At 41.2% G+C, this 25562-nt stretch overlaps 1 protein-coding gene across 1 annotated transcript in view; it reads right to left on the bottom strand.

Annotated features, from left to right (window-relative positions):
- Positions 1 to 1649: 1649 nt before the first annotated feature.
- Yap1 (Yes-associated protein 1) overlaps positions 1650 to 25562 on the bottom strand; it is a gene marked incomplete at its 5' end in the record, with an annotated part of 109863 nt that continues 85950 nt past the window's right edge. Inside the window, 5 exon segments of the mRNA XM_013511126.1 lie at positions 1650 to 4622; positions 6118 to 6230; positions 10182 to 10312; positions 22003 to 22050; positions 24346 to 24527. Coding sequence (XP_013366580.1) covers positions 4384 to 4622; positions 6118 to 6230; positions 10182 to 10312; positions 22003 to 22050; positions 24346 to 24527 — 713 coding nt within the window.

Here is a 25562-nt window from a genome sequence, read left to right as displayed (position 1 = left end):
CCTGAACTCAGTCCAACAAAGCCCAGTTTTCAGGGCCAGGGAGAGTCTCTGACTGACTTTAGAGAAGAAACAAAAATGCAACTGGGAAGGTAGGACTTCTCCTGTCTTGCAATCTCGGCTGTTAAGACATGGAAACAGGCAGAACTCAACCCAACCCACCACCCCACCCAGCACCCCTGCAGTAAGCGCCTAGGTTTCCTTTCATTACTAGTTATTGCTGGTACCAACACAGCCAGCCTGTTCGGTTCCCTGGAAAAACTCCCTAGTAAGAGGCACAGTGCTGCAGACAAAAGGCAGCTTTTTCCTTTGGTGCTAGGGACTGAATCTCGGATTTCAATCACATGACGCACGCACTCTGTCACTCCGCCACACCCCCAGTCACAGGTGTGGCTTTGAGGTGGTGTCTGTGATCACTCTACTTTGTACGAAACAAGGGAAACAGCGTCAATCCCCTGAAAATTAGTATTCTACCAATGTAAATAAATTATATATAGCAAAACATAAAACTTTTCAAATTTGCCTTGCCAAAATCGACGCGTATCAATAATTGAAGATAAACACTTAAATCTGTCGATCTTTTTGACACGTTATGTAATACCTCTCACTAATGTAAGTGTTCTGTTTTGAAAGCTGAGGGAATATTTAGAGAAATAAAACCAAAGGCCACCGGAAGAACAACGTCATGCAGCGCCGTTCCCTCTGTGCGGTTACGCGTGGTGCAGTCACTTAAGGGAGGCAGACACAGCTCTGCTTTGACACTGCTACTGACACGGCGGCGTGTGCGAGGAGCGTAACATTCAAAGAACTGTACCTATATTCGGTTTCAAATGCCACACCTAACTCTAGGAAATAAAACCAACTTTCTGCCTGCCAATTTGTTCTGTAACTTTAGTGGTAGTTCTTACTCTGTTGGGAGACTGGTAAGACAAAAACGTTTTAAATGTTTTCAACTGCTAAAAACAACAAGAAAGAGTTTAAGGAAAGAATATATTTGAACCACATAAACAAACAAAAAGATATTACATAAGAAAAAAATAATGTAACAATTTATGTAAGTTCCTAACATGAGCATGCTCTTACATCTAAAACAGAACGAAAAGTAACATTGGTTTTATATATATATATATATATATATATATATATATATTTGACAAGTGTGCATTAAAGAAATCTCTAATATAAAACATTTAAAATGTGGAGAATACTTTTTCAAGATACAGGAAATAATTGTTAAGGTAGGCACACCCACAATTCTTATAAAAACATGCTTGCAAAGATAAAATTTAGCTGAGTACTCATTTTCTGATGTAGGAGAGCTATGAAATTGTTAATCGCTGGATATTGCCTTCTGTTTTTGCACTGTTTTAAGTTTCAACACTGATCTGTATGAATTCTGACTTAACACAATTCCTGCTATTTTTCAGACTCATGCTCCATGGAGAATGCATCTATTTAATATGAGTACTTAAGACAGGAACACTACTTCTATCACAGTCACTTTGTTATTTTTAAAGGCAGTGTGGTTAGAAAACAGTTATTACAACAAATAGTGCTTCAGAAGATCTGAAACCTCCAATCAATGTGCTCTGTTAATCATAAACTAGATCTAAGAAGCGCTAACTGGAAAGGACACAAATATAAAAAGCGGATGAATTTAAAGATTATAAAATTGGTTTATTGTAAAAGCAATTCAAGAATAACCAGTTAAAATCTTATCCCCATGCTACCCAATACAACCAAGAAGCATTAAAACACTTTTACATTAGGAGAAAGGACACAAAGCAAGAGAGACCACACGAAGGCTGTGGTTCACACTCAGGAGGAGGAAGGACTCTTAGTCGCCTTCAGTTCTGTACAAAGGACAAGATCGAAGCCCGTGTCAGGAACAGAGGCTGCTGCAGCCCTGCGGGGTGACTGAGCAGTGAGTCCAGGGGAAATGAAGACTACGTATTCCCGCTCTGTGGGTGTATTTAAGTGATTGAAATTTTAGGAACAACTGTCCTTAATGACGGCAAGATGCAAGACAAGTCTCTACTAAAGAGAAAGAAATTTATAAAGTTTTCTATCAAGGTCCCACTAACTCTGCACGACCCACACCCACCTTCCCACCCTCCCGCTAACCTAACGCTACTCCGCTGATATATATAAGATGTGATCTTAATGCGTATCTCACTGGCAAACCGCAGGCTCTCCTAAGTAGCTTTGATCTTCTGCACATGAGCAACCCCCACAACATTCTGCATCATCCATACGCTCAATTTTGCATTCCAGGTAGAATTTCATTATTGTTCCACGACTCAATGCATCTGCACAGTGGCCATATCCCCCCAGACTTAACTCAAGATCGAATCTTTTTGCTGTTTTTAAAATAAATTCTGTAGTCAATTATGATAAACCATCAGTTTATGAATCATTATATACAATACAGTGATTGCATTATTTTTGAGCACTGAAAGTATTTAAAATAAAACTTCTTTCTTCCACTTTTGCACTCCTCCAAACTGAAGGGTCAAAATACTTAGATTTTGTAACTGGAAAAAAAAACCCATAACCCAAAGCCCAAAACCCAAAAACCCTATCTTCCCAAGCTGAGGCTTTTCATAGCAGCTTTAGCCAGGAAAGGAGAATTTGTCCTTTATAAACCCTTGAAAATAAGGGCTTATTTTAGAAGCACTGAAAAGACCTTTAAATCACAGAGGGGCTAGCTGGTGCCACTATAATTCACAACCAACTACTACTTCATAGCTTATATTGAAGAGTTAATTCATACTCATTTTGTTCCTTTTAAAAAATACTCTTTGGAAGCCATTATTACTTCTGTAGACACATACTCTAGTTATATCTCTTCCTGTAAAAATAAAGGCATAATCATGATTATCTCTATTTCTTTGCTAAATTCAGCTACCAATATACATTTATTAATCTGATCACTTTACCAGCTAATTCATGACCTTACAGTATTCTACATACTACCCAGGGTCAATTTTCAGCATACAAAAGTAGGAGCAAATCTTATAAAATCTTATTTCAACCTATTAGTATTTACTGTGTTCATTACAAATGAGAACTAAAGTCCTAGAATTTACTTCCAAAACTAAGGTGAAGGTAAACTTCTAGAGCTAAGGGAAGGTAAACCACTATAAAGCTTACTTCTGCCATGTACATTTCAAACCTACTCAGTAATTTCCCATAAAGATTCAGATTAGTCCAAGGGGAGATTAAGCCATTTCTTTGTTGCCCCTTTTCAGTTCATCAGATAGTATCTATCACCTGTCTAGCGAGTACAGCGTACTCCAGGCACTGTCCATAGTGATACCTTTTCTAGAATACTGAACTATCTCAAACATTTGTAGATTTCCCTAACCTGAAGTAAACTACTTGTGAAATATAAACTACTAGCCATGTATTCTAAATGCGTACATTCAAAGCTACCACTTAAAAAATAAATTGGAAAGTAGGGAAACCTAAAAACAGATACATTCTGCTATCACACTATTATAAACATTATAAGTGTGTGAATATATAGAAAAAGCAGACAATCAAGATTTAAATAAGATGGCAAAAATCAGGAAATATAGGTTTCATGAAACTACAATAACCTCCTCAAGCTACAATTATAAACAGATTCACTAATATAGTAATTTGCGTAAGTTCTGAAACCCCCCCAAAAGAACCGAACAAAAAATAAAACACCCACAAAAATATCCACCCAAACCTATACTAGAGTATGTGGCAATAATTAATATATTTCTATGGAAATTGACTCATGCCTTACAAGCTTCTAAAATAAAATCAAGGTCACTATGTGACTAATGATAGCACTAAGGAAAAAAAAAAAAAAAAAACACTGAAAGTAAAACAGTCCTCAGCCTTGGTTTAAGCTCTCTCTTCAAATCGGCGTTAAGTATTTCGTATCAGGTACAACATTTTTGGCTTGTCAGACCAGAAGGCATGTTTGCCACTGACCAAAGGCAGCTGAAGAACAACTACTTGAATGAACTAAATGTTGTGACATGAAGCATTCTGACTTCCAAGTCTAAATAGTTATGATCAGTGAACACCTAACTGGGCAAAAGGAATGACATCCATCATCCAAACAGGCTCATTCCCCAGCCCGCAAACGAACAGTAGTTACAATAGCAAAAGAAACAAAAAACTTTTTTTGACTCTCTAGGGCCAGCTGTGAAAGAGGTCAGCAATACATTAACAGCAGCAACGGACAAGGAAGAGCAAAGTAATGGATGAAAGGATCTTGCTGGACGTTTGTTCATCTTTTTCTGTATTAGCCAGAAAAACGTAACGGGCTTATTTGGAAATTTCAGGCACACATGTCTTATCTCCTTAGATCCTTCACAGATTTAGAGTTCAGTCTACCTGAGGGCTCTATAACCATGTAAGAAAGCTTTCTTTGTCTAGCTTGGTGGCAGCCAGGACAGACTCCATGTCATTAAGGATGTCGGAACTCAAAGCCTCCTGCAGACTGGGCATCAGCTCCTCTCCCTCTATGTTCATCCCATCTCCTTCCAGTGTTCCAAGGTCCACATTGGTTCCGGGAATGGCTTCAAGGTAGTCTGGGAAGCGGCTCTGCTGCGAGGGCAGGGTGCTTTGGTTGATAGTATCACCTAGTTGGGACAGAGAGAGAAGGATAATATGGTAAGTTTTTGAAAACCCAACATCAGAGCAGCAGCATATGAGCATACACATATGGAAAGAGAAAGCAAGCACCCCCGACTGACTTGGACTGATACTCAGAATTTATTCAAACAACACACAGATAATGAAATGACAGCGTCAAGTTTACTTTAACACTGCTCAGATATTCAGTGTATGGTCTGAATGCTTATTGGTAAGCGTGAGGCAGTGAAGGCGTTGTGAAAAAGTCCCTTAAAAAGTATCTGCAGCAGAGGAAGAAGAGCCAGCAACCCTGCAGCAGCCTCCCTGCGGCTGATTCGCAGTGAGACCACGTGCTCCGGGACAGCACAGACTTGCTCTTCCCTTACATACACTTCAGACGACGCTAAAATAAAATATTCTAGTCACGAAGATTTACATTCGTAATAACAGGACGAGCTACCCAGAACTTCAAATCTTTCTAACCTTGTTTCTAGATCTCCCAAACTAACCTGGCTGCAGAACCTTTTTTGTGTATGACTACATTAACATTCTTCAGAATGTCACCAGAGCGTGTGTTCAGAAGAACCGGAGGAGTTCATATAAGGGTTCGGAGGAAAAGTGAAGATGCGTGCAGCGCAGGTAAGTGGCACAACGCTGGCGGTGAGGTGGCTCCCAGAGGTGGTATGGGTGCAAGGAAGCGTCACTGCCAGGAGCTGGGCAAGCACGGAGACGAAGACTTGCCAACCATTTTCAGAAGACAAGCTGTCCGCTAAAGACCTAGCTGGCCAAAGAGCTGCTTGCCATTCTTATGCTCTGACAGTTGTCAAACTCAGGGCCATCGTCACCGTAAGTCATAGGAGAAATGGCTCCTTTTTTTTTTTTTTGGTTTTTCTCCGGTACCAGGAACTGAACTCACGACCTTGTGCTTGCCAGGCAGGCGCTTTTTGCCGCTGAGCTAAATCCCCAGCCCCGAGAAATGGCTCCTTAATTACGCCTGCAAGGTAGCTATTTCTTAGGCCCTGCAAGACTTCCATAAATATTTGGACAATAAAGTAGGTGGGGCTTACCACCAAGCCTTTCCCACCCAATTTCCTGAGCTTCATAACACCTAAATTAGACCAAAAATCCTTAGAGAAAAGGGAGAGGCAGACAATGACTCCCATGGAAATTAAGAATACAAATCTCCAAAATTCAGAACATGAACCTATAATGAGGAAAGGAGACTTCTAATAAAGACCTCAATGACCTTGCCAACTTACATGTTAAAATATGTTGTCAGTTTTATCCAAATAGAGCTAAGATACCCAATCCATGATAGGTAAAAACTAGGAAAAGACTTAAATTACAAATCACCATATAGAAAATAAAGAGGCCTCAATCTGCACTGAGGTATACATAGTTTTAGTTGCTTTTTTCTCATTAACCTTTGCTCAGAGCACGGTACCAGCTCGGGTGGTAACACGTGGCTGAAGCCAGGGTTCTACGAGGGGCGGAAGTACTGACCTGTGTCCATCTCGTCCACACTGTTGAGGAAGTCATCCGGCGTCCGAGGGACACTGTAGCTGCTCATGCTTAGCCCGCTGTCTGTGCTTTCATCCCGAGAGTGATAGGTGCCACTGCAACCACAACCACAAGGACAGCCACCGTTAACGACCGTGCCGGGGCGCGGAGGGAACGGGGCGGGAAGCGGTGTGTTCTGCACCTGCACCAGCTCCCCGTGATGGATGCAGGCATTGCGCACTGCAAACTTGTACTAACAGAAACTAAAACAATACAAACAAAGACTTCAAAAAAATCAACGATAAAAAATTTACATCAGTTCAAGGCAAAATAAATACCTGCTGAGTATCAAGATTCTCCAAAAGGATTAGTAAAATTCTTACCCTGCAATGCCTAAAACAAGCATTCTCCTTCAGGGCCATGCAAGCCCGAAACTATGAAACAAAATAGACAAGTTAATCCTAATTGAAGCTGGCAGCTCGAAGGGTTTCTGTTTTGTGCCCGTGACAGAAAAATGACAGATCCAGTTGGTTTCCCCAGCTGACAAAGTTTCTGCACGGGTTCTCTCTCTGGACACCGTCTGACGATGGGGGCGGGGGAAGAAGGAGCAGCGGTGCGGGGTCTAACAAGCTGCACATACACCTTGCTGGTTCCAAAGTCTCAATTCCCAGGTGGTGGTAACACCGCAGAGAGGTCAGAAGCACAGCTCCAGCGAGGCAGTGAGACAGGCCTGCACTAGACTCTTATTCAAATCCCTAGCTCTCATACAGAGAACTTAAGCCAAAGAAAAACCAATCCAAAATAAAGAACCAGAATTCCTTTTCTGACTGGGCCAAAACGGATGAGTCACTGCCACTGAGATAGAATTCCTGCAGCTTGACTTTCTCGCTTCCGTTGTGGTGGGGCTAAGAACCCAGAATCCTCAGCCATACAGCTCCAGTTGTAGGGAAGATCAACAGAACAAGACACTACAAAGCACATCGCTTGAGGAAAAACATAAGCCAAAACAGATTTTTACTTTAGGCTAAGTGAAAAAAATCCCCGATTTACACACAGGAGTAGTAACTATCCTGAGAACATCCCTTTCACAAATAGAACACTTTCTTCCTTATCTAGTACCACGAAGACATCAGCTGACACTAACAGCAAAACTGAGTTTTACAAAAATCTTGGGCAACTGTTACTTTTCTTAATGGTTTCTGAACATGAATTTAATTCCCCTGCATCTTATACATTTAAGCAACTGTTTAACTTATCATGAAAGTTTAAGAGTACACCTACGCCTTCCTTGTCAGAGGTTAAAGGCTGAGCCCCTCTTCCCCGTGAAGGGTTCAGTGTCTTCCCGCTCCCTCGCTGGATACTGTATCCACCGGTTCACCACACGCTCCTGCCCGACTTAGGCAAGACGCAAAAGCCTTACACACATGCAAGAAAGCACCAACTGGTGTCAGACTGTGTACACAACACAGCCACGCATGAGAAGGCCTCAGGGAGTGAAACGCCCTGAGGTGGGAGAAGGGCCTTGTCTGAATCTCTTCTGTCCTCACTGCTTTCCAGCACGGGGCACACGTTAGATGCCTCTGTCCGTTACAGAGAAGCTGAACTTACAGAGCCGTGCAGAGTCCCACCTAGAGGGGAAGCACACGGGCACCCCTGGAGAGTTCACAGGGCCATTTCCTGACTAGAAATCACTCCCTACAGACCCCTACCTCCTGCAAGGCCCACTCACTCAGCAAGCACTCGCTGAGTATCTGCTACTTTATCACAGGCACTAGGTGAGCCGTGGTGCTAGAGGGCAACAACAAACTACAAATGGTAGTTTCTAGGAAGCTCACAGTTTTGGTGGGAACACGAACAATATACCGACAAATTACACACAGGGCTGTCTGAATTACATGTGTAAAGGACAAGACTTCACAGAGGGCGATCGGAGTCGGCCTCCAAGGGTCTCAAACAAGAAGGAGGTAACGGAACGCTGCATCACTCGTCAGAGTCAATTCCCTGCCCAGTGAGGGGAACAGAGATGCTTACAGCCTAACAGGTCAGTGTAAGTCAACTGGTAAGTCACAGAGAAATTACCAAAAGCATTTTTTAAGGGGGAAAAAAAAACCCACCAAAAAACCCACAGTTAGGTATGTGCTTCAGAAACTGGGGGTACTGTGAAGATTAACTGTACAAGCTGCTCCTCAAAACAGTAAACTGATCATCTACTACACTGTGACCTTACCAGGAAAGAATCTCACACTACAGCCCAGCTCGTCAACAGTTTTAAGAAAGGAACTTGCACAAGGGACTGACACAAAGATATGCAGTCTACCCGCTTATTTAAAAGGTAGTTTAATTTTACCTTGCACCAACACAGGCCCTCCCGGAAATGGGCACCGGGCCTGCCGACCTGAAACTTCCCTCGTGAAAGAGAACACAGCGTTGCACCCAGGACCCTTCCTCGTTAGCTGCAGCTTAAGTTCAGAATTACAGACTTGTGGAAACACTCTCAATCTTACTTCACTTTCATTTTTTTATCTTTTTTATTTCTGTCTTTTTGAGACAGGGTCTCGCTATGCAGCTCAGGCTGGCCTTGAGCTCCCTTTGTAGCCCAGGCTGGTCTCGAACTCGAAACGATCCTCAGCCTTGGGAGTGCTGGGATTACAGGCGTGCGCCACCATGCCCAGCTCCTACTCTCAGTTTGATGCTGAACTTTTAAATACTGTGTGTACACGTTTGTCAGAAGGTTAAATACAAACTTATAATATACTTGAGAAGACTTTCAAATTAAAAATTCCCAACTAGGCTACCAGCACAAGATTGGGAGAACAATGGGACATACACTCCACTGTTCTGAATATTTTTAGCAGAATAAAATATTTTGTTTTTCTTAGGATCATGAAGTTTTTAGTTCAACTGGAGAGAGATAAAAAGGTGACATAACAGCTTTTCTAAACCAAAGTATCTTTTAAAAAGCATGTTGCTTAAAATTGATAAAAGGGGAAAAAAAATTCAAAGCCACATATTTTAAAAAATGAAACTCCACAGGTATTTTATAAACCTAGAAGAGTGAATTGTAATCAATATTAAATGGCTTCCCAGGCTGAAATAGTTTCAGATTTCAGTTGTCAACACAGCAGTTTACATACTACAATCTGTATGAAACCCAATACCTGTGGTAATTTACTAGGAAGCATCCTCAGCTGTTATTTTTCAAATACTGCCAATACTTTTGATGAATTTATTATATCTGGCAATCTGAACAACTAATCTGAAGACAACAATATGCAATATCACAACCACTGGTAAATTCCTACCATCTTGTCTAGTGAAACTCTGTATCATTTCTAATGTACTTTGTTTTATTATTTTTTATTCTCTTTAATGGTTTGACCAATCTTGCATTCTTACATCTGGCAATCTGAGCAACTTCGTTGAAGAGAACCCTATGTAATAATATAACAGCTACTGTTAATTACTATCATTGTTTTGAAATCCTGTATCATTTTTACTGTTTTTGCTTTGTTTTGTTTTCTTCTATGTTGTTGTTATTGTTATTTTTTATATATATATTCTTTAGAATTAAAAAAAAGAAAAAAAGAAAGAGGCACAACTTTGTATCTCATCTCCCTGGACTATAGTCCTTAGGAGAACACGAGGCCTTATAGTGTGGGCTGGATGAAATCTCTCAGGTTGAATGGCTATGTGGTAAATTTCTGCCTATGATGCTAAAATGCAATCATAATTAGGCTTAAGGTACAGTTTACCTGCTTTCACAGAGAAGTTTCACATGTTCTTTTATGTTTAGTTTTTAAGTAACTATCAGCCCACAGTACAGGCAGAAGCAAACACGCTGTGACCAGCAGTACCCTCTACACAAGTCTGAACAGCTTACTTCCTCCTACAGGAGACGGCTTTCAAGTCTCAGCTTTTACTGTACTTGCCATTTATGGAGAGATTCATTTATAGCTATGGCTTTTGGCCCACGTAAAAGTTCAAAACAGCCTATGACAAGCTCTTAAATAGAAAAACCTTAAAGCTATGACCGTTTTCAGATACTTGTCAGCAGCACTCTCACCGACCTGTTAAGGAAGGGATCTGAGCTGTTGGTCGTCATTGTTCTTAATTCCTGAGACATGCCGGGGGAAGACACTGGGTTCTGAGTCCCACCATCCTGCTCCAGGGTTGGCAACTGGCTACGGAGAGCTAATTCCTTCAATAAACAGCAAATACAAAGAGAATCAATCTATGAATTAACAAATTTATTGTCAGACTTAACTAAAATGCATATTAAAGTGATTAAGTACATACATACAAAGTTTCAGTATTAACGTTTACTTTAGTTTTTTTTTTGGTTGTTTTCTGGTACCAGGAATTGAACTCACGACCTTGCACTTGCCAGGCAGGCGCTGTGCCGCTGAGCTAAATCCCCAGCCCCTTAACATTTAAAGTGAATATATTTCCCTATCAGAATGACCAAATTCTTCTATACATTTGAAGCAGTGGAAAATTAAGTTTTATTAATTGGAAGTCTGTCTAGTTTATTAAGCCAAAAATATACATATTTTGCTAGCTCTACTTTGCTATTTCCCTTATTCTGTTGGAATAAAATGGCAAATGTGGTCTTTAAAAATAATTCTTAAAGTTTGTATTTACTCACCAATGCTGATATGGTTTTGTGTGTTTGGGGCCAGCAATAAAAATAAAGAAGCAGAAAAAAACATTTGATGATTTACTGTAAGACACCAACCGTTCCCCGCCACCCCAACACCGTGTTGTACTGTGCTATCAAGTGTCTCACTTTGACTTCAGGCTTTTCGATCTTGGGCTAGACAGAGTATGTTTTATCATCTATCAGGGACAAAGGAGGAAAAAAAAAAGGGACCAGAAGTAAAAATATGAACCCAAGTTTCTTCACCATAACCATGCTTAAAATGGGGTACTATGTTTTCAAGGGCATCCAACAATTGCTCAGCAGATTTCCACCTGGAAATGTAAGTACACGCTGCGGGCTGCGACTTTGATGACTCTCCGCGGCCCGCCCCAACAGGCCTCTAAACCGTGGGGAGCACAGTGTGCACACGGCCAGGGCCTCCACCAGCTCCTGCCACTCTGCAGAACTCCACCACCTTCACTGCCAGTGCCCTGATTCTCTCACCTGTGCCCTGCTCACTGCTCTGCTAAGGTTCTCACTGTGCCCCTCGGCTTCCTCTCCCTCCACTTTTTTGGTCTGATCTGAAACAAGCCTTTTTTAAAAAAATCACGAAGCACACGGGCCCAGCACCCTGCCCATTTCCCGAGCCAACTCTGCCCCTGCTGCACAGTCCTATGTCGCTTCCAACTCACTACCACACTCACCACAGCGTCCAGGTGCACACACAGCCTCCTAGCTCTCCACTGCCGCGCCAACACTTCGACTTCTCCCATGCGAAACCCACTACTTTTTATATATCCAGGTGATACATCCAGGGTATATCACCTCTTAAGACTAGAGTTCCTTAACCAGAATGAGAGAATTCAAAGGTCTGTGAATTTGGATGAGGCAAAAAAAATTATACCTTAATTTTGTTAAACTTTAAGTTAAATTTTGCGTATCTGAATGTAAGTAACACAACAGTATCCACTGGACCTGAATTTTCATCAACAGAACACAATGTAGATGGTGCAAACCCCTTAAAACACCGTACTTGCTCCCTGTGACTGCAGCACTGGATTAGTTAAGACATGCTTCTAGAGAGTTTTATACATTGATAATGAAGTACATGTTGTATCAAAATTTTTTATTTAATATTTTGATAAGTATACCAATAAAATTCCTTTTCTTTAATATGTCGTATGTTTTATCCTCCCCGTCTATTTTTAAAAGCCTGACATTCTGAGAATGGTCCCACGGTCTCCGCTTAATGCCTCAGTAGTCTGCCCCTTTGCCCGACAAAGTGAAGTGCTTTTCCCGAGTTACTGCACCTTACGTGTGGGACAGTTCTGGAGCCCGGTCCAGGGCCTCACGCCATTGCGCACATACGTGTCTCATGCCTCGTAACGGCTCGGTACGCCTCTCGGCGTCCACAGGGCTTCCCTTACACCTACCTCCATCGCTCCACTTACACGGCCACCAGGATCTTCTTATCTGAAACCAAGCTACCTCTGCAATCTCAGACCACGTTCAGGCCAGTGAGCATGTTTCACTTCTTCAGAAGCAGCACCTGTCATCCTGGAACTGTCCACAACCAGGTACAAACTCCTAATAACCCAAAGCTGAAATTCCTGGATTCGCCTACACCGCAATGATGCTGACCGCTTAGTTCATGTATTTCAATCATCAGCTGCGTCAGTCACATCCCAGAACTGGCTTAGAACCTCTCCCCCAGGAATCTTGCAACGTTTTTTTCTACTTCCTTTACGCCCCTCTCCTAGTGAGCCCTCCAAGCGCAGTGGCTCCCAGGCCCTTCTCTCTGCTTGCCCTCTCCACCAGCTCTCATCTGGCTTCTTTTTTCTTCTTTCTCCCTCCTTCTCTACACAACTGACCTCATAAGTGATCATCTGAAACAAATACAAGTATCTTTCAGATTCCAGATGTACATACCATATAATTTTATCTCAACCCCAGAAGACTGCAATCTCAATCAGTGCTAAAATGTGCCTGCCTCATTTTGATACTGAGATTCATTTTGATATTTTGATTTACTGTTGAGAAATTGGGGGGGGGGGTGACACACAACTATCCAGAGTGGAATCACTACAAATCAACCATCTCTGGCCTTGGGCAGGGCGCTTCGGAGAACTCTCTGACTTGGAACGGGGTCCCGGCTCCGTTCTCCGTCGCAGCATCATGGTCTGATACTCCAAACACGACACAGTGGCGTTCCTGGCCACTCAGACCCATTTCTACTTCCTGTGCACACAAAACTAAGGACAAACACCACCGCGCACGGCGGGCGACTTGGACAGCGCCGGCCGCCTCTCCCTGGCCCTCTGAAGGGGTTCCCTCACATTCATCTTTACAACCTCCGTCTAGTCTCAGAAAGTACGTCGAAGCCGGTTTCCTCTCAGCGCTGCCGGAGATGCTTTCCGTTTCTCTTCCGCCCTCTCCTTTTGATCCCTTCCACTCTCATTGTACAAAGCTACAAGAAGTGACTCGGGAACGAAACCAGTATATTTACTAACCTGTAAAGCACCACTGACTGAAGTGAACGGGCTACCTAAGAGTTATGTGCTGACTAGACTCACCACGTTTTTGCTCCCTGAATTTTGGCACTATACTTGTTCAAAGCTAATCTTTTGGCAAAGTTGTTGTGTTGTTTGTTTCTTGGATTTTTTTTGAGATGGAGTCTAACCTTGTTGTCTAGGTTGGCCTTAAACACAGTCCTCTCCTCTCAGCCTCGTGAACAGCTAGGATTACAGGTGTGTGCTGCTGCACCCAGCCTTAATCTTGCCTTTTTGCTTGATTTAACAACCGAATTTATACTGTCAGCAGATACTGCGGAACCACCTACTCCAACTCACAAAAGAAAGGCAACTCAAGAGTGTGAATAAGAAGGCAAATCATTACAAGTTAACTAAGCAGATACCTCAGCTCCAGAAGGGCTACAAAAATATCTCAAAGATTCATGTAGACTGAACTTGAGAGGATCAAAAAAAGCTCTTTTACTGGTGGTGATGGGTGGTAGCATTATTTGGCATACAACGAATATCCTGAGACAAGACCAGTGATACACATAGCACATGCACATATTACAGACAGCACACTCAAGGCACGGATGCTCAGCTGACACCTGAAACATCCAGTGACAAGAAACAGAACACCACCGCTTAGACACTCTAAGTGCTCAACCGCTGTCCTGAGGTTTGAGTAACAAGTTGTACAGAAAGCACACAGTGTGTACACTTCTGAAACTCCCACTGCGATAAAGATAATCATTCCCTTAACATTCTCCTGCTGCACTACCCTCTGCTCCCACCCCTGAAAGCTAACCGTCTGTTTTTTGTCATCACAGTTGGTATTTTATAGTTTTATACACGAGATCACATAGCCCATTCATTTTCATTTAGATTATTCAGATATTAATTCACGTTATAGTTATAGCTCATTCCTTTCATCATTTTCTACCATAAAGATATATAACTATAACTGATGATTCACCTGCTGGGAGACATTTTTGGTTATCTCTAAACTTTGGGTTTTGTGTAGATACAACCGTGTTCATTTCTCTTGGGTACAGTGAGAATTTAAAACCCTAGAACTAGTCTAAGTGTTTTCAAACTAAGTGTTTTCAAACTTCTGACTATATCCATTCTCTATTTTTCTAAATTATGAGCAACAATTTTATATGAAGGCAAAATATGTTTTTTCTTAATGTTTTTTGTTTTGATTTGTTTTTTTAAGGATAGGATCTCCTCATATTGCCAAGGCTCTCCTTGAACTTTCAACCTCCTGCTTTAGCTTCTGAAAGTTAGGACTAGAGGTGTTGCCACTGCATCTGGCTTTTAAAGTCTCGGCAGGGGGTGTTGGGGATCAAATTAGGTTTGTGCATGCAAGGCAAGTGCTCTACCACTCGGCTCCACCCCTAAACCTTAAAGTGTCTGTTTTACCCTATGGGACAGATCGATGCCTATGGTTGGGCCCTGGGTCCATAAAAGCCACTGCACCAAGGAGGCAAGCTCATGTTTTCCTTGACAAATCTGGAAATTCTCTCCAGACCAAGGTGGGACCATTGATTTTAGTTGTAATGCAGAGAACTCTGACTCCAAATGTACCCTAGATTACCTAAGATTTACAAACTCAATGGGAAAAGTCAATACATTTTTGTACTACAGAAGAAAATGAGCCTAAAAATACTTAATTCATTAAAAAAAAAAGTTAAATCCAGTAGAAGAACCACCTGACCTTTGAAATACAGAACGTGATGAAGTTTTGGCTGAATTTCCTGTATGTAACTGGCTATTTCCCCATTTCTGCAAGACTGTCGAACAATTTTAACTGCCTTTGGGAAAGGGGAGATGTAACCAGCTTGTATTTTTAGGTCAGTATTCTAATTTTAGAACTTCTTAGAGCTTTGTCTAAGGACAAACTCCTTAGAACTGTCAACATGGAGCACTTCAGCTGAAGTCAGTGCTGCTGCCGACAGTCCAGGTATGTCCCCGGTTTCTTTTCAAACAGCTACACCAGCTTTACACAACATGCAGTATTTTGTACTCACCCAAATGTGCTCTGATAAAACTACGTTACTTTAATAGATTAGCAAAAGGTCTATCCAGTTCTAACACAAATGTTTAGTATTTTGTATCTACAGTTCTTAGCTATATGCACTAGTTCACTTTTACATTTATAATACTTGCCTAAGAATACAAGGAATTACAAAGCTAACTCACAATTTATCTGTTCTTCACTGGAAGCAGGACAGTTTATAGGAGGAATTCTTTTGAAAATTATTTTTCATTTCATGTCCACTGTTCCTTCAAAATCTGACTAGATGTATCACCAAATCTCCATTCCATGTTTAATGTCGGTCTCCTTAAAACCGTTAGCCACGCTGGGTGTGGCAGCACACACCTCTAATCCCAGCATTAAGAAGCTGAGAAAAATTGCAAATTTGAGCACAGCCAGGCAACTGAGCAATTTAGAGAGACTGTCTCAAAAATAGACAGACAGACGATGCAGCTCAGCGTGAAGGCCCTGGTTCAATCCCAGTACCACAAAATACCTAACAAATTAACACAAGCAACAGCTCGCCAATCAGAATTTTTCTTTTGCTCTTGGTACAATTTCCAAAGTATCAACAACTGTGTGTGTGTGTGTGTGTGTGTGTGTGTGTGTGTGTGTGTGTGAACTTAAAAAAACGTACACACTGCTGGGGACTCAGCTCAGCGGCACAAGTGCCTGTCTGCAAGCACAAGGTCCTGAGTTCAATACCAGTAAAAAAAAGTACACCTGGATTTAGGAATAGACACAAGACCTATACAATAATCCTTAAAATTCTGAACAGTAATGGTGATGAGCACAATGATTTTGAGATGTGGGGCACGTGGGTGTGAGTGCACGTGTGATATTTACGGGGGAAGGTGAGGGTACCACTGTTCTGATGCTCTAATGCACTCCAAAGACACACATGTATTGAAAAGGGGCAGGGGGTGTGACTTTGCACACCTGCAATCCCAGCCCTGGGGGCGCTGAGGCAGAAGGATCAGTGAGTTGGAGACTAGCCTGCACTGCAGCCACACCCTGTGTCAAAGAACCAAAACCAAAAATAAAAACGGGGAGAAAAGGTTGGTCTGTTTTTCTACATATACAGATGTAATTTCCCTCCCATTTGTAATTTCTTTAAATAACCATAATTTAAAAATTTGCCAAACAGAATCCAATGCAACAAAGTATATTCACTGCATATGAAAATACTAACAAGAATTAATGACTTGGGGAAGAGACTGTCAAGTCAACCCTAACTACTTCCTGAAAACACTTTTGCTTTTAGCAAACACCAAGCTATCTGAGGATATCACTGAGGGATAATACATGGCACACGGGGAAGGAAGTGATAACCAATTTAAGGAAGATTATGTTAGATAACTTGAAATCCAAATTTAGAAATGGAAAATAACTTCAGAAATATGCAGTTTGTGAATAGTTTGTCTTAGTGATAAAAATTTATGTCAGTACTAAAAACAGGGGAAAGAGATTTCTTCCACCTATGCAAAATAAGGGGGCTGTATACCGTACTCTCCAGCACAGCGTGCTTGCACGATGACAGAGAACAGGGAGGCAGACTCTGTGGGAACGGGAAGGGGTCCAGGACGGGGAAGGTGAAAGGGAGGGGAAGGGAAGTGAGGCAGAAAGGGCCTGCATGTGGTGTGTACATGTGCCAACTCCCCACAGTGATCACACTCCCCACGCACCACAACATGCCGACACAGCTTTCAAAAAAGTCATCTACTATTTTGTAATTTATAAAGTCACTTAAACATTCGGCTAATGCTTAGCATGCTCTCTGCTTGTCTGAATTTCTGGTGCTAGAGACTGAACCCAGAGCATCAGGCGTGCTAGGCAAGTCTCTACCACTGAGCTATACACCCCTAGTGTTTTCATGTCATTTACCAAATTGGCTTGCGCTTCAGGACAACTTTTTGTCTTTAAACTGGAATATGTGTATGCATACAGATCTAGGGACAGGTAGAAGAACTCTGACAGGTAAGTGTATTCCAAACAGGAACTGCAGTTTGGTGTTTCCAGCTTACTGAGATTCAACACTGTTTCTGATTTCTGGAATTAGATCTCTTGTAATTTATGTCTCAAACTAATGAAGTTACTTCAGGGTCAGTCAAACAGCAAGGATGAACCAATTAATAAAACAATGAAAATGACCTATTAAGAGTATGCAAGGTGTAAGGCTGAATCTTCTCTCTTTTTTTACACACAAAGTTTTCAACATAGCAACCAAAAATAACCCATTTATGGGGAAATATTCAAGTGTATTTACATTTATATTAAGACTTTAAAGAGAGATAATGTTGAAAAAAAGAATTAAAAGGATTTTGAAATAACTTTTAGCATCTGCTGAAATGAAACACAGTTTAAACAGAAAAAGAAAAAGCCCTAATTCTTCTCTGTTATTAAGTTAAAGGGGAGAAAGACATTTGACAGTTGTTTTCACCGACTCTGAGCAGTAGCTTACTTGGCTCTGCTGACTAACCGGTGGACGCCCGGACCTCTCCACCACCGCAGGACACTGGCACAGCCCAGGGTCCTCAACAGCAACACTGTGGGTTTAATCCTCCATCAAGCCAGTAAGACCGCGACACATACTTTCTGGAGAACGGCAACTACCAATGCTCACTAGCTGCAAAGTACTGGCATAGTGACTCTATGAAGACCGAGACAATGATTTGCACAGAAACAAAAACAACTTCGTATCACACTTTTGACCACCTAAACTTGAATGCCACTGGTTGGCTGCTGAGTTAAGGTATCTTTATATATATGTCTTGTTTTTAATTTTGTGAATCGTTTCAAGACTGATGAGGACACCTGGGGAGTTCTGACCCAGGCATCGTAAGGGAAAGTGGACAGCCTCATCTGGTAAGAGGCAAGGGGGATGCTGAAGGCTCTGACTAGGGGGAGAGCTGCCTACCTAGAGTCAGTAAGAAAGACACTACTGACACACTCCTCCAGCCAAGCTGCAGAGTGCAGACCTGATCCTTTGGTACAGGAGAAGGCAATGCTACACATTAAACACCGTTCTTCAACGTAAGAAGGCAAAACACTTACACTCAAGAGGGACTATCTTCAAATGGTTTCTCTCCAACAAACAGCTGGAGATGTATCCTAAACCCACTCCAAAGTCTCTCCAATCTACCCAGGGGCTTGGACGTGTAAGAAAGCTATGACCAGGAAATTCAGCAGGAAATGCTCACTGTCACAAAGATGTTGATAGTTTCAAAGTTTCTTTTGAGAAGTTTTTGAAACATAAAAAGCATGAATAACTAAAACTAAAATCTTAAGCTTTCAGAAAGACAAATTCCAAAATTTTATAAACACACTATAACAAATTAATAAATTTCCACATTTACCTAAGAAGATATATTAAATATCTTTTTTTTTCCTTTTTCTTCTGGTACTGGACATTTAACCTAGGGCCTCTGCACTGAACTAACACCCTCAATCCTTTAAAAACATTTTAAAATTTTATTTATTTTTGAGAGATGGTCTCTCTGAGTCGCCAAGCTGCCTTTGCTGGGCTGGAACTTGCGACCCTCCTCCCTCGGCCTCCCCCCTGGCTGGCATTACGGGGCTGTGGACCACCACACCAGGTTTCAAGTTTTCTTTGTTCTTCAGTTTTACCTTTAAGTTGTATCTCAGGACTTTTCATGAACCTCACTCATACTGATGTTAGTGTAAACAATTACACAATCCTGTAACAGATTTATTAACCCTACCCAAGTATTTAACCCAGGTTTATCTTGAAATCTGGTACCATCCCATATCCCGCCACGGAGGAGGTCGGTAAGTAAAACAATGGCTTGGACGCTGCTGCTGCTTGTCAACTCTGTTGCACTAACTTCTATTAGAAAGGTTAAAAAAGGAAAAAAAAAACCTTGGAGAACAGTGCCTGGTATTCCAATGTTGAGCTATGCCTTTACACCGTCCGTTCTTTCGGACTGGAAGGTACTTCCAGGATTACCCTTAGAACCCTACGTGAAGCCTCCCCGACACTGCCGGGACTCGGAAACGGCACCCCCAAGCACGCGGCTTTGGCACGCAGGACGCAGGGGCTTGGAAGCCCAGTCTCTTTCTAACGCCCTCCTGACCTTTTCCTTACCCCCTGCTCCCCCCCAGACGCAGGCCAGGGCAAGAAGTCCTTTTGCCTGTGGTGAGTCACAGGAAACAGAGCCCCTTTCCCACAAAGCAAATCATGCAACCTAGAAATATTAATTCTAACTTCACTCGGCTTTTCTACGTTAGAAGTGGCTATAAAGAAACTCTCTCTGACCTGCCTTGCCTGTTAGATCTTAGGAACTCATTTCAGAAGGGGCCCTGCTCTGTATCCGGGGGACCGCAGGTGAAGTTGTCAGGTCTTGCTGCGTTTCCCTACTGTGTAACGTTAGGTCATACGCTTCTGTGCAATCAAATCCCACGTGGCTGTCCATCCTTCATCAGACCTCAACGTAAGAACTGAGTTTCCAGGGATCTTTGAGTTTTTGTTTCTCAAGGTTCCCAGATGACACAAAATTTTGATTAAATTTATTATGCTTTTCTTTTGTGACTCTGTTTTTTGTTATAGGGGCATCAGCCATGATCTTTAAAATGGCTGGAAAAAGTTGTGACACTTTTCTGTCCCACAAAATCTAACTTAAGATTACATAGAAAATATATAGGATGAGACAAACACATATAGCTTCTTCTAAATACCACCAGATTTCATAAAACTGAACTACTTCAAATTTAACCCTGTACTGAAAGTTTGCACTTTCAATGACATTTTCTCAACTGTATCAACTAAGTCTGTTGACAATTAAAACCTGCTAAGGAAATAGATTAGTGGCAGAATGCTTGCCTAGCATGTGCTAGCCCGGGGTTCAATCCCCAGCACCACAAACAAAACAAATGAAAGTAACAAATCAATATTTTAGCCTCCACAATATGCAATATGAATTTCTAAAAATGTGTCTCTCACCGGGCACGATGGTACACATCTATAACCCCAGCTACTTGTGAAGCTGAGGCAGGAGGATCACAAGTTTTAGGCCAGCATGGGCAACTTAGCAAATCCTGGTCTCAAAATTTAAAAAAAATTTATAAAGAGGGAATAAGGATTTAGCTTCATAATAAAGCACATGCACAAGCCCTTGGTACTGCAAGCAAAACACAACAACAAATAGTACCTCAGGATTTTTGCTCTGTCCTATGTAAATTTAAGTAAGCAAATCTGCAAGTTTAGTATGTTAAAATTTTATTACTTATAAGCTTCATCTTTTCTTTCCCTTTTTTGGGCAGGTGATGCCAACAGGGAAGGAACCCAAGGCCTTACACATGCTAAACTCACATTCTACTACTAAGCTACAACTTTGGCTTCCTCTTCTCTATAGTTTCACTATTCAAAAAAACTAAGAATTCCTGGTGACAGCTTTAATAGTAGAAATTACTTTCAAATGCAAAACAATCTAAAAAAGCATTTAATTCATTTGCCAACTGAAGGTTTAACATCTGAATAGGGGAGGGACTTTAATTCACATCTCACCGGAGTTAGTCTCTGCTTCTGTGTTAGTCTGCACTTCATTTACCATTAGTAAATGCCTCCTCTCAGACATAATGCAGAGAAAATAGGTCTGCACACTGTGAAACTCCAAATCTGTGTTGCCCTTCCTAGTCAAATGTGGTACCAGTGCTCACACCCTAACAATGTCTATGTTCTTTAGTGAAGGTAACTTGAGTTACTCCCTTACTTGGTTTTTTGATGAAATGGAGGCATTCTTTAAGACAGATAAAGAACTTAGTTTATTACACGGTAACTGGTCTTTGAAGACTGTACTGAACTTTATTAGCATGGTGCTCCAATGGACAAGCGAAATCCTGCCAATTTCCACTTTTATGGTCCATTATAAAGCAATGCACTTACTTAGTTTACTGTGGAAAGAGCTACACAGAACATAAAGGTGTTCTATGGTTACTTCTCTCTATCCAAGAAAAGAACAATTTCTTTGAATCTTTGCTCCTAATTTCTTTGTACCTTTTGGATTCTACAGATGCAGGTAGTTTTTTTTAAATTTGAAGAATGTAATTCTTTTTATGAGTCATACAGGAGAATCTGTGTTAGCAAGAAAAAAAGGCCACAACCTTTCCATCTATACCAGATGCCTTTACAACCCATGCTCTCTGGCGTTCATCAGGGAGAAACGCCATCAAGAAACCTGAAACACCATCCAGATGGAACTTTCCCCTTCTGACCGTTCTGATATTCTTCCTCCGGAATGTCCACTAGAAAGAATTCCTCCTTTCCTCATAGCCTCATGACTTGAGCAGGATTTCCAAAATTAGCCTACTCAAGTAAATAACCTGTACTATGTTTTGCTACTGTTCAATTTATTAACTCTATTGATATAATGTTAGGCTATACACATAAAAATAAGATACACTTTGACACTGACAGGATGTACAATTGAGACACAATACACTTCAAATGTGGACTAAAAAGACCTCAACTGTCAAACTGAACACTAGAAACCCGGGGAGGAGGGGGGAAGGGAGGAGACAGTACAGATTCTGCAGGAAAAGTAATGGTAAGTGTCTCGGTAGAAGATGACTCCAAGTTATACTCTGGCTAATCTTCAATGAGGACAGGATCTTAGAATACAAGTTTCTTGCTTTCCTAGTATATTTTTTCCCCAATGCTAAAACATCATATAAGAGCCTACCTGACATTTTGGAGAATTTGCTGTGCTGGGATTGATATTCCGCATTGCCTAAGAGTAAAAAATAAGATGGATAAAAATTACTTTAAGCCACATGGTTTGGCTGTGTAGGCTGAGTTACAAACTGTATCCAGACATATCACCATAGCACAGAATTCCCAAGCTACCCAAGAAGCAGCAGACTGAGGAAGACAAGAGCCACTGGAGTCACCACGTAATGAAACTGAAACCTCAGCGGTGAGGAGAGGACAGCGTAGGACTGAACATTTGGTAACGGTCAGGTAGGTTCTTTGCGTCTAAGTATTAGATGAAAAAAGTAACACTTTGATGTTTCACTGATAAGAAATACTGTCAATGGAAGAAGCTTAGAGGAAGCCAAACAACTTCAGCTGTACTGAAATTACAGACTGCTAAAACAGAAACGGAGATTCTTAATGCTAATGATTAGTATGCGAACAGAGCAGGCCTGTCACTTCAGTATAGAAAGACAACACAACAGGCAATAAAGAAGAGACAGAGAGGCACCTTTAAAGAGAGTGAAGCCACTCTGTCCAGGGCCCGCCACCCAGAGAGAGAGTGAGAAGAAGACTTAGAAAAATTCCTCAGAACGGAGAGTTTCATATGTAGTAGCACTTTGCCCACCAAAAACAAACAGACAGAAACCAAACAGGCTGATCTATGGTATACAACAAAATAAATGGCTCGTTTCTAAACTTTAAATTACCTGAAGAACAGCAACACCTCAATATTGCCAATTAAATAACTTTTTCTTATTAACGTTTCCTGATTTGGGTAGTTCTGAAATTGAGACTCGCACTTACTTAGATCAACTTATACTCGGTCACAACTAAATGAAAGGCAAACAATGAAAACAGGCCTATGTAAACGTATTTTTAAATGCTTTACTTTTTGTAGTAGCCATGTAATTAAATTATTGATGATGCTACCTTATTCTGATAATGCAGCTTTATCTAAGTGAAAAATACCTTTCTTCTACATTAGAAAGTCAGTCAAAGGTACAATAGACTGCATTACTATGCTTGCACTTTCCATCTCCTCTATGCAGGGAAAGAAGCATCTTTTTCATGCATCCTGACATCGCATGCTAGCACAAACTCTCGTCAGGGCTCACCGCTGACACCAGCCACCCCACAGTGACACCGACAGTGCGCAAACAGGAGCCGAGCCTGTGTCAGGCTGCACGACTGTGTTCTCATGCCTCAGGCACCAGATGCTCACGTCCTAACTCAGAGCTGAGACATTACTGACTTTGTGTACACTCAAATGACACTTTAGAAAGTCTTTTAAAACATGTATCTTTAATTTTCTATGCTCTCATTGATAAAAACGTAGAGTAGAACTGATTTTTAAATGCCTGTATTTGGTTTGTCATGATTCAATGGGGTAAACAGTACAGATACATGTTATTGTTTGTTTGTTGACAGTATCTCTGAGAGAAAAAACTAGGAAACAGGGAAAAGGACATTTTATTTCCTTCCAGTACACTTTCAGTTTACTTCTATTATCTATTCAAAACTTTTTATCTAAAAATTGATAAGTATATAAGATCACATCCCTAATATTTGAAGATTATCTTAAATATTCTGAAACAAGATAAAGCAAAAATTAATTTTCAGATGAGATCATCTACTTTTATTTAATATAAAGACCGATAAATAGTACTTTCTAAAAGAAAACTGATGGCAATTATTACGAAGGGTTTCAAGCTCTTTGCTGATTGTCAGATACTACCCTTCCCCCAAAGAAAAAACATCTGTAAGGACAGAACCCCACTTCCCCACCCCATGCTGAGGTTTGAACCCAGGGCCCTGTGCATGGTACACAAGTCATTTTAAGATATACTGGGATCTCTTCAATTTGGGTATAACTCGTATTTTAAATGAGAAGTGTTCAGATTTGGCAATACTAAAACGTATCTGCCACTGAAGGAAAGTCACATTGGTGTATCCCTCCCCCACACGAAGAATTCATTCAAAGGTATTCTCCCCAAGCGATGCTTTACAGTATCCCCACAGCAAAGCCCTCAGACACACAGGAATACAGTTTCACGTACACCTGGGAAGCATTCTTGCTTCCTTTAATTTTTGCTCAACTGCAATAACCACGGCCAAAAAAGCTCCTTAACATACAGGATTTTCTAAGTTACAGCCCATATGATCAAGAGCCAATCAACCAGACAGCATGCTTGTGTATTTATGTATTGCTCTAATTTTAGAGAAACAATAGTCCTCCTTAACTAATAAATGCTACAATGAAATCTGCCCACGTTTACAAAGGAAAACAAACCCCAGAAGTAGAAGGCTGGTTTCTAACCTGCGGCCTCACCTGCCGAAGCAGCTCTTGCTGTTTCAGCCGAAGCCTTTCCTTCTCCATCTGCAGCTGTTGGAGACGCATCTGCTGCTGCTGGTTGGAGCTGCTACCACCCATAACACCTCCCTGTGGGCTCTGGGGAGCCAAAGGAGGTGGCTGTTTTACTGGAGCACTTTGACTGATTCTCTGGTTCACGGCTGAAATGAAACAGAAAGACAAAAAAATCTAGTTAAAGAGAAGGACGACCTAGCTATAAGCAGCAAATGACAATGTCCAATGTAGGTTTTTGGTAATATGACTAAATACAACCTAACAGTCCATCAGTAGCATGATGTTACATTAACGCCTTGTCATCGCTGTGAAGAGGATGGCAGGCAGTCATAAACAACTACAGCAAGTATGAACTGAAGAAATGAAATGAAAACTAGTTATCGGTTGGCTCTGAAGGTAGGAAACTGACACACTGAGTTCAAGACAGACTTTCCCCAACTTTTCAAGTCCGAATCATGTAAACAGAGCGGTACCTCAGTACTGACCGATTCCAGGAGGTGCTCAAGCCAAAACCCATGACTATCAAACTGTTTTGGCTGGCAGGGGAATACAGTCATGAGGCAACTGACAGCAGTAAGTTCTAGCTTGTGTGGGCAAATATCAAAGAAATGATCAGTACCAGGATAAAATTTTCATGTCAAACACATCAAGTACCAAGTAAGAGTTTCAAAGCAACTGAGACCCAAGGTATGACTGCACATTATTTTTAAAAAATGACATATATACATAATTCATCTCTAAAAACTGGAGCAAAATATTCTCAGTAGGAAAACTCATCAAAACCATCCTTATTACTTCCACACGTATCACCCTAATCAAGCAAATAAATTAAGACGATCTGAGGTATGTTTGTACCAAGCGAATCCACAAGCAACTGCTACTTGTCCCATCCAACACCACTGCACACAACATACAGTCTGGGTAGTCAGCTCTTTTTATGTGAACATGTAATATACTATCTTTAGGTGAAAAACGCACTGGAATTTTATAGTAGTGAACCTCTGCCACTGATACAATGTAAAAATGACAGACTCTCATTTGAGACACGTATTTACCTTTTCAATTGAAATTTTTGGTCACCGATTCTACCCTGACCAGAAAAAACCCTAGGCTCAAATTTCTTCACATAAATTCAAGGAAGAAATAACATCCATCTTGTAAGGTACCACACCTTTCAGGGT

Source organism: Chinchilla lanigera, unplaced genomic scaffold (genome assembly GCF_000276665.1).
Source record: "Chinchilla lanigera isolate Chin_1 unplaced genomic scaffold, ChiLan1.0 scaffold00011, whole genome shotgun sequence".
NCBI classification, from domain to species: domain Eukaryota; kingdom Metazoa; phylum Chordata; class Mammalia; order Rodentia; family Chinchillidae; genus Chinchilla; species Chinchilla lanigera.
The sequence above is the reverse complement of the archived record's forward strand: the minus strand, read 5'-3'. Positions and strand labels throughout refer to the sequence as shown.